Source organism: Odocoileus virginianus, chromosome 14 (genome assembly GCF_023699985.2).
Source record: "Odocoileus virginianus isolate 20LAN1187 ecotype Illinois chromosome 14, Ovbor_1.2, whole genome shotgun sequence".
In the NCBI taxonomy this organism is placed as follows: domain Eukaryota; kingdom Metazoa; phylum Chordata; class Mammalia; order Artiodactyla; family Cervidae; genus Odocoileus; species Odocoileus virginianus.
Window position 1 is genome coordinate 44,385,057 of NC_069687.1, and position 10,620 is coordinate 44,395,676.

The following is a 10,620-nucleotide window of genomic DNA, read 5'->3' on the forward strand; positions in this document are numbered from 1 at the left end:
CACTCACCAACTATATTTAATAGTTGTTAACATTTTTCTGTATTTAACTATATATATGTATATATGTGTGTGTATGTTAACATTTTTTCTGTATTTGTTTAATTATATATATATATGTATATATACATGTATATATATACATGTGTATATAAGTGTTAACATTTTTTTCTATATTTGTCTAGCTATATATATGTATATACACAAACACACTCCCCACTAAATAGTTGAGCATTCCCCCATAAGATGGAGATAAATAACCCAACCTAACCACAGTATCATCATCATACTTGTGAAAATTAATAATTCCCTTAAAATCTTATATCCAATCCATATTCAGATTTCCCCCTTGTCCCTGAAATGTCCTATAGCTATTTTTTTAAGAAAAAAAAAAAACAAAACCAGAATTCAAAGTTCATGTTAGTAGGTCTCCTTTAATCTACATCATGATTTATAAGTATTGCTATTTTCCTGACTTACACATTCTCGTCCCAGATAGTGCTTCACTCTAATGATTCTAAATGAGGAAGGAAAGGTCACCCTTAGATTATGCAGGGGTCTCTCTTTATGAGTTGGGGAGAACTGAATCAAGGCTGCCTGGGACCCAGGCTGGGCTTGGGACAACTTGCCAGAAGCACTGTTGGCCTAGACCAGTCCCAGGTCCCAGAAGGGGATTTAACAGATTTGAGGAGGAAGACACTCCAGGACAAGATGCTCCCTGGAGTGTGAGCTGGGACAGGGCCCTTACTTGTCCACACTGGAGGCCTGGATGGGATATGGAGAGAAACATCACTATATAGTGAAGAAGAGGAAGTACTATGAGTATTGCTAACATTCCAGGGGTTGTTTTTTCAAGCACCACCATAACAAGTGTACCCCATCCCCATGCCCATTCATTCATTCACCAAGTATTTATTAAGCACCAAGTTTGTGCTAAGCACTGTTCTATGCACCATTCTAGCCCAAAATACCTGCCCTCATAAAACTCAATCTAATGAGGGACAACAATCAGTCAGTTCAGTTCAGTTCAGTTCAGTTCAGTCGCTCAGTCGTGTCCGACTCTTTGCGACCCCATGAATCGCAGTACACCAGGCCTCCCTGTCCCTCACAAACTCCCGGAGTTTACTCAAACTCATGTCCATCGAGTCAGTGATGCCATCCAGCCATCTCATCCTCTGTCATCCCCTTCTCCTCCTGCCCCCAATCTCTCCCAGCATCAGGGTCTTTTTCAATGAGTCAACTCTTCGCATGAGGTTATATAAATGTAAGTAAATACAAACAAACGTATAACACACATATGTACATTTTAAAAAAATATTTTTAGTTATTTGGCTGTGCCAGGTCTTAGTTGTGGTGTCTGGGATCTATTTTAGTTGCAGTGTGTGGGATCTTTAGTTGCAGCATGTGAACTCTTAGTTGCAACATGTAGGATCTAGTTCCCTGGCCAGGGATTGAACCCTGGCCTGCTACATCAGGAGTACAGAGTCTTAGCCACCGGACCACCAGGGAAGTCTCACATTCACACAGCTTATAGTGAATAGTGGTAAGGAGTGAAAAATGTGTGGTAGACATAAAATGTGGGAGTGACATATTACAGTGTCTGATAATGTGTTCGGTATCTGTTGCTGAATAACAAATTACTCCAAACTTGAGTAACTTGTTTTTTTGTGGCTTGAAACAACAAACATCTATTATCTCACAGTTTCCAAGGGTCAGGAATCCAGGCATGGCTTAGCTGTGTCCTCAGGCTCAGGCTCTTAAGGATGTCATGGAGGTGTTGCCGAGGGCTGCAGTCATTCGGGGCTTGGGTCAGGGAGGAGCCAGTTGCAAGGTCACTCATGAGGTTGTAGGCAAAGTTACGGTTTCTTGTAAGCTGTTGGACTAAATGCCTTAGCTCCTTATCACCTCATGGCTAGAGATCTCCCTCAGATCCTTGCCACATCAACCTCTCCACAGGGCAACTCACACCATGGGAGATGACTTCCAGCAGAGTGAAAACTGAGAGAACAAGAGAGGCCAAGCAAGGAATCCCAGACAGTCTGTGACCTAATCTCAGAAGTGGCACTACCCACCCTGAATTCTGTTCCTTAGGGGTGAGTCACTAGGCCAAGTCCACATTCAAAGGCAGGGGATTATACAGAAGAATGAAGACCAGAGGGTAAGCATCACTGGGGGCCATCTGAGAAGCTGCCTACCACAGATAGGGTGGCCAATGGAAGCCTCACTGAGGCGACATTTAAATAAAGACACAAAGTAAGTGAGAGAGGGAGAGGAGGAATGGCAAACCTGGAGGAAGAGCGTTCCAGGCAGAGAGAACAGAACATGCAAAGTTCTCCAGGCAAGCGCAAGGCTGGTATATTTCTTTCTGTAAAAATTATCACCTGGATGGTCTCCAAGGTTCTTCCTGAATTTAATATATTTTGATCCCAAATGCAGTAATCAATAAGGTCTCTCTGTCCAGTGAACACATATCATCTCCAATTTGTCAATTTCTATGCAAGGCCAAGAGTGCCAACAATCCTGAGTTCAACAATCACAAATCAGAGGAAAGCTTCTCAGGCTTGCACATAGACCCTAAAGCTTTGTTTTTAAGAGGGTGGTCTGCAATTTTGATTATCCCACAGCACTTTCCTTTAAACTCAGAAATTGTCTAGAAACCAAGATACTCTCAATCTATCAGGACTTGTTAATCTAGAGTCTGTGCGTAGAATTCAGAGTGTAGGAACTTGGATGAGAAAAAAATTTACATCTTTATTTTCACCACGCTTTAACTTCAATTTAGTTTGTCCTTCTGTTTCGAGCATGCGTGTGGTAACCAGCCTCCTATATGGCCTCCACCTCACTGGTGTTCACACCCCTGTGCAGTTCCCTCCCATACATGTCAGGGTTGGTCTGTGTGACCCATGGGATACAGAAGTGATGGCATGCTACTACTGAGATTAGGTTATAAAAGCATCTTCATCTTGGACCCTTGCTCTTTCTCCATCATTCACTCTGAAGGAAGCCAGCTGCCATGATTTAAGGATAGGCGACAAGGAAATGAGACACCCAGCCAAGAGCCACTGAGGACCTGACACCAGCCACCAGCCACATGGGTGAGCTTGGAGGTGGATCTTCCAGTCTTCAGGTGACACAGCCCTGGCCAACAGCTTGACTGCAACCTGTGGGAGACTGAGTAGGAGCATCCAGAATCTTCTCCTGGATTCCTGACCCTCAGAAATGGAGTACAATGTTATTTATTATCTGCTGAGTTGTATTATGCAGCAATAGGTAACCAGTACAGTAGGCAGCATACAGTCATATTAGCAGTACCTAGGATTTTGTCTTCAGTAGGGATCATAGTTACTTTTATATCATAGGCTTCCCAGGTGGCTTAGTGGGTAAAGAACCCACCTGCCAATGCAGGAGACATAAGTGATGAGGACTCAATCCCTGGGTTGGGAAGGTCCCCTGGAGAAGGGCATGACAACCCACTCCAGTGTTCTTGCCTGGAGAATCCCCATGGACAGAGGAGCCTGGCGGGCTACAGTCCATGGGATCACAAGGAGTTGGACACAGCTGAAGCGACTTAGCACAAGCTTGCATAGTCATTGAAGAGAGAGTCAATATATCATCATGACTCCAAAATTATAGCAGAATATCTTGTATATATTAATAAAGAAACACATATCTTACTTTATCACAACTCAATATTTTTATAATTGAATTTCAGTATAATTGGTGTCCTTTAAAAGCCTATGTGTGCATTTAACTTTTTGCATTTAAAAATATTCTTCTGAGAAGGGGTCAATAGGTTTCACCAGACAGCCAAAGGGTACAAAAACGTTTAAGGACTCGGGATTTGGGAGTTTGGTTTCTCCCTACTGATGTGCAGGGGAACTTACTACACTCCCTACAGGCACAAGTAAGTTCAGCATGGCCAAGAAGGCAGGATCTTCCAGGTGCCCGGCCGGCTGTCTACCAGAATGGGACGTACATGGTCAGTGAAACTGGTCTGCTGAAGCCATAATCAGCCAAGATAGGAGTGGATTCTGCAGCAAGCCTGTGCTCCTCTAGCACTGGGAGCTCCTCCTGCCCAGGGTTTGCATCAGACACTGCTCTACCCTTTTTATCCAGTTTCAAAACTGAGTTTTCAGTGGCTGCCAAGCCTGAAGCATGCACAGCACAGCAGAATGCCGTCACTGTGCTGACAGCCGTGTGAGAGTCAGCACAAAGCCCCGTGTGTGAGGGGCAGGAGGCCAGGCTCAGCAGAGGCAGCCAGAGGTGCACGCCACTTTTGGAGCTGCGGTCAGACCATTTCCTCTCCCCTTGACCCTCGGGAGTCCTGTCCGGAGGAGAACGGCCCCAGGGGCCGCCTCCCAGCCCTTCCTCCAGAGGTAGGGGCACCAGAACTTCCATTTCCATGATAAGAGTCTCTTCCTGCCCTTAGAGCTCCCGGGTGGCAGAGCTAGAAGAAAGCTGGAGAATGGTGGCCACTCTCTGCTCTCAGTCCCATTTTAGAGATGGGGACACAAGAAAAGAGAAATGTCTTCTCAGGACCACGAGATTCATTTGCTAAGAGGCAGGTCAGACTTTTAGTGTCTTAACAGACTGCCTTGTTGACAGTTGTATGTCTTAGGCCTGGCAGGGGGCTGGACACATAAAAATGTGCTGAAGGAATGAGTGAGCACAATCCAATCTGGCTGTTCTTTCTAGCCATCAAATGTTTATACACTTTCACTCAAGAAAATGGAAAAAAACAGTGGACCTGGGTGAACGTCCTCATTTTAATTTTCTCTTTGTGCAAATAAATGGTAAATCATTCTCCCGTCACTCTCCCTCCTTTCTTCATTCCAAAATCTAAAAAACACCCACGTTTTGGCAAGCTCCTAGGTCACAAGAGTGCATTTTGTTGTACATTTGATAATCCTAGGGTCATCATTACTTCAGTTTGAAAATGAAGCTATACTCTAGGCTGATATAACACACCTGGCCTGGGGTGTGTGGGAGGGAAGGGGGAAGAAGACCCACTCAATGTGTGAAAGTATTAATTGCTCAGTTGTGTCTGACTCTTTGCGACCCCATGGACTGTACCCACCAGGCTCCTGTGCCCATGAAATTCTCCAGGCAAGAATACTGGAGTGGGTAGCCATTCCCTTCTCCAGGGCATCTTCCCAACCCAGGGATCTAACCCAAGTTGCTTGCATTGCAGGCAGATTCTTTACTTTCTGAGCCACCAGGGAAGCTTAGCCCTGTCTGAGAAGACCTATATCTGCACTACTGTGCCTTACACGCAGCACAAATAGTAAGTGCTCAATAGAGATCTGCTGGCTTGCAGACCGACTGACTGATGAGTGAAAACACCTGCAAGCTGAGCCCTGGTGGCCTCCACAGCCTCCTCCATCTTCTCCTTGCAGATGAGATGAACTGCCAAGAGCTAAGGGCCTAACTGACCCAAGATAGGGCTTATATCTCAAGCGTGCCTTTCTGGGCTCCAGTAATGAGGAGATAGGAGTGCAGGAAGGGTTCTGGATTGCAGGTATGTATACACCCCACCAATATGTACCTCTGTAGTCAGCTAACAGCAACTGGTGGACTCTATCAAGGCTTGACAGCCAGACTCAAAGCTGTGACATCATGATTTCAAAACTGAGAGAGTTTATCTTTTCCATCTGGCATTGCAGACAGCAGGGACTAGGTCTTGGTGTTAGAGAGTCACATTGTCACTTTCAAATGCTGTCCCTGCCCAAAGTATACCTCATTAAAAACAAACAAAAACTTTTAAAATAAATTTCTAAATATACTCGTTTATACACATTTTTAAATCTAGAAATATTTCATGAAAATCAAATAAGAAAAAATCAAACAAGAAAGGAAGTATATCCTATTTTGGCTTGTTTCCTTTTTTTCAGTCTTCTCCGAATACTTGGATGCATGCTCAGTCGATGAATTCATGGATTGGATACTATACATGCTTTGAATTTTTATAAAATCCTTAAGAAATTATACCAGATAAAATTTTTTCCTTCTTGTGATATATTTGAGGAGAAGGGAAGACACAAGGCAAATGCCTCTAAATAGTTAAAGGTATTGTGATTTTAGCAATTCAGATCAATAAATATTTGACACTCCACTATATACATAGCATTAAGCAGTGTCATAGCGAGTCAGAAATGAACACAGTAAATCCCCATAGATAAGGCTCTGTGCCTTGGATTACCTATAATCCATTATACACACAATAGATAAAGTGTATGCACAAATAATGCATGCCAAAAGTGCAAGATGCAATAGAAGACTCCAAACAAAATATTTGGAGAGACAAAGAACAATTTTGGTGAATTGAGAGGGTTCAAGAGAATGAAACGTGAGATGGAGCAGTTAGTGAATGTAGGAATATAGAGTTAAGAAAGTGAGGACAAACGAAATGAATAGCAGGAACAAAAAAGAATTGTTTTTCTCCAAATGGGGAGTCTGGAACTCAGGCCTACCCTTCAATCAATCAATCTGTGTCTCTGTCTAATTTATTTCTACTCTCTCTCAATGGGCTCTAGAGATACAGAGGTTGTAGGATCGAGTGCACAAAGTTGAGTAGACAGTACCTGTGTGTCAGTCATCAGGCTCCTCTGTCCATGAGATTTTACTGGCAAGAATACTGGAGTGGGTTGCCATTTCCTCCTCCAGGGGATCTTCCTGACTCAGGGATTGAACCCGCATCTCTGCATCTCCTGCACTGGAGGCAGATTCTTACCACTGGGTCACCGGGGAAGCCCAGGTAGAGAATGAGGAGAAGGATAACATTGCCAGTGAGGAGTTGTTATTCAGAGACCCGAGAAAGGAAGATTGAGGGTCCTATGACCTAGTTCCTTTCCACCTTAGAATTTCTCTCTTTACATTCCCTAAGTGACTTTCCATGTTCTTGTTTCCTTGATGATAATGATAGATATCAAGATGAAATAAGGTCGGTGAGTGTATCCGAGTACTGTGTTTTTGCCTTTCAACTAGGCACCTAAGTACATCCACAAATCAACTCTTACTCAGAATGGCCCTGTAGAAGGTATTGTTGTTGTCCTTGATCTCTTAGCCCCTTTCTTTGATTTGATTCTCTGACCTTCTGCCATTTGCACTTTTTCTTGGCAGTTTTTCTTCAATAGTATCTTTCCTGTTTTCTCTCTAGCCATTATGTTATCTATTTTACTGATGAATACTATTTCCTCCCTATCGACCCATTAGCTTACTTCAGCTTTATTTTACTCTTTCTGACTATTGCCTCTTTACAAACTTCCCACACAAGGTCCCCTTTGGCACTTATCCAGCCATTTTCCTACTTAACTCCTATTTTGTTCAGAGTTCATACAAATATGTATGTAGTGTATATATAACACCCCTTCCCAAGGGCAAGCTTTACAGGAAGCATCTCACAGACCCCATTAATCAAATTCCACACTGTAACCTGGCCTCAAATACCTAAGTATTACCCTTTTAATAGCAGATTCTATTTAAAGCTTTTGGAGCAGCGTCCTGAGAATGGAACCTAACTGCCTTTCTCCCTGTCCCTCTCTTCTTTGTCAGCTGTCATAATGTGTGTGAAAAGGCTTTGAAAACATTGAAGCATGTGCTGTGGTTGTTGTCATTGCTGTTATTACAGTGAGCTTGCTTATGCCTTCATTGAACAAGAATTTATTGCGCACCTACTATATGTCAGGCATTGGAGATAAGATGTGAGCAGAAGAGAATGGTCCAGAATGCAAATGGTGAGAAAAAAAAAAAAAGGAAAATTACATAGTTCCCATTCTCATAGGTCTTACAGTCTAGAGAAGAATATGGGTATCATTTGAACAGTTGTATGACTAGGTTTATAATTACCACCAGGTTTGGTGCTGTGAAGAAAAGGTTTATCATGCCATATAGTAGGGGGTGGGCAACTGATCCCACCTTGGGAGGAGTTGGAGTCACCTGCTACATCCTGGGGGATAATGGGGAGTTAACTGAACCAAAGCAGGTGGTGAGCAGCACCCCAGGTACAGCGCATCTTGAAGTGGGAAGCAGCAGGGTTAGTTGTTCCAGAAACTGGAAGGTCAGCGTGATTGGATGGGAGAAGGGAAGGTCAAGGAGCAATGTGGTCTGTGATGAGACTGAAGGAAAAAAGTGGTTGGGCCAAGTTTCGTGAGCAACACTTAAGGGTTTAGCTCAGTTCAGAGAGTTATGGGATGACGGCAAAGCATTTAAACAGAAAAAAAAATTCCATTCAAAACTTTTCTTTCTGCATATGTTGGAGAATGGATTGTATTGTAGGGAAGAGCAGGAAATAGTCAATTCAAGGAGCCTGGGGAGGATGATAGGTGAGAGAGATGGTAGTGATTTAAACTTAGGTGGTGGCAGCAAAATCGGAAAGAAGTGAGGAGAGTTGAGAAAATACTAAGGATGTAAAATTGTCAGAATTTGGTGAGAAAATGAATGTAGCAGCAGCAAAAGAATGTATAACCAAGATTTGCATTTTTAAAAAAAGATTTGCTACTAGCTTTTCCATGTGGGCAGCTAGATGTACATGGAATCATTTATTCAGCTCTCATCCATGGAGTAGTAAGTGAAGCCATTCTGAAAGAGCATCTCCCCCCAACGCCTTAACACATATCTTAGGATTATGAGTGTACTGTGGTCTTGCTGAGTAGCTCTGTTTCACAGTGGCTGAGAAATCCATGAATGCTAACTCCAAAGATGTCAATGAACAGTAGCCTGAACTCCAGAAATGAGACAGCCTCCATTCAACTGTAGATCAGCAACCTGTTAGGCAAGACCTCCTAAAACACAGTCTGGTCCAGTCACTCCATAAACACCTTCTGATGCCTGCTTATTGAGCTCTTTCCTCAGTTCACAGGCCCCAGTCCCACTAGAGCCACTGAAGGATCCCAAGTCCAGGTCTCATGGTGAACACCTGGTAAATTTCCTGTCCAGAAAATTTCCTACCTCAGAGTCCACATAATAATTTCCAACCTCAGAGTCCCAATCCCTCCTCTATTATGACCTAAACCACAAATCCCTCATCCTAAGTGCTTTGTAGGACAAGAGTTCATTTGCCTCTCTGCTGGAGCAAAACAAAAATGCAGGTTGTTGCTGGTGGTGTGATGACCAGTCAAATCTGGACATTTCTCTTTCTGAACTCTAACAGGTTATTCTTTCTTTCTTTTTGGACAACAGAATGGGATTACCTTCAAGAGGATTCTAGTCTGCCAACACAATAGATCTGCTTACAACTCCATCTCTGTGATTAGAGATGGAAGAAGAAATGCCTTGAGTTATTCTCCCAATGCTGCTTGAAGATCCTCTGAACCTCACTTTCTACAGTTCAAAACAAAATCTGTTTAAGTTCATATTCAGCAAAGCATTCTGCTACACCTGTTACGTTGTCAATGACATTGTCAATGAAACTTGCACTGTGAGGAACGTATCTAGTTGTCCTCCAAAATCCAGTCTCCCCCTCTACTTCGACATACGACCAGACTAAATTCCCAGTCCCCCTTGTAGTCACGTGTGACCCTAGGTCCAAGTTCTCTCCCAAGAATGTGAGTCATAGTGATTTGCTCTACTTGCAGGCCTGGACCATAAAATCCTCCCTCTGTTGGCTGATGCTGCATTTTACACTCAAGGTGACTTTGGATCCACATTTTGAAGACGGCAGAGAAGACAGCAGCCTGGACTCTGAATGATTATAGAGGATAATGGGTCTCCTGACTAAAATGCACATACCATGACTATTATACGAGAAAGAAATAAGCTTCTTTTCTTTAACCTACAAACTTTTGAAGGGTAACGAGTAAACAGAACATTTTGGCTCTGAGGTGACTCATTCACTAAACCGTGAGCTTCTTAGAGGCAAGGATTTCACTACACCTGATTCTTCATTGACTCTATTGCCCCTAGCACAGTGCTTGACAAATAACAAGCTGTGTAGTAAATGTATTTCACATAAGTGGTATTGCTTAGGATTAGGAAACACTACGCAATGGGCTTGCAAGTTTGCTCACATAGCAACTCAGTCATACAGAGAGATGTTCTTCTAGGCATAATCTTTCTCAAGATGGTTCCCCTGCTTGACAGTTGGGGTTTACAGAAAAAAGAAAGCTAAATGTCCAATCTAGTGAAACTTCTGTCTATTGCCATTCTTAAGTAGCCTCATTCAGTAAAGATTAAACTTTGACAATAATTGCTCTCATTTATTCTCACTTGAGTTCTTTCCCAGTGGCTCAGTGGTAAAGAATCCCTGGTTCAAAGAGACCCCCTGGAAAAGGACGTGGTGACCCACTCCAGTATTTTTGTGTGGGAAATGCTATAGACAGAGGAGCCTGGTGGGCTACAGCCCATGGGGTCACAAAAGAGTTGGAAACAACTTAGAGACTAAACAACAAAGTCTCACTGGACTTTCTTCCAGATGGCATCTATTGTGTAAGAGGAAACACATTTGAGTAAAAGGGTCTCAGATCTACCTGATGCCCTCCCAATCCTGGATGGCCTCAGCTGTGGAAGATCTGATTGTGGTGTGCTGTTGCTGAATTTTTCTCAGTTTAGTCAGAGTCCTGTGTCCACTTCTTTTTTTTTTTTTTTTTAATTTTTATTAGTTGGAGGCTAATTACTTTACATCATTAC

General features: G+C 43.0%; 1 protein-coding gene across 1 annotated transcript in view; it reads left to right on the plus strand.

Moving 5' to 3' along the window:
• The window catches only part of SNX18 (sorting nexin 18), a 198,696-nt gene extending 188,516 nt beyond the window's left edge, over positions 1 to 10,180 (plus strand). The window contains exon 2 of the mRNA XM_070476672.1: positions 9,175 to 10,180. Within this exon, the coding sequence (XP_070332773.1) occupies positions 9,175 to 9,218 (44 nt within the window). The 3' untranslated portion in view covers positions 9,219 to 10,180. The remainder of the gene's footprint in view (positions 1 to 9,174) is intronic.
• The last annotated feature ends 440 nt before the right edge of the window (positions 10,181 to 10,620 follow it).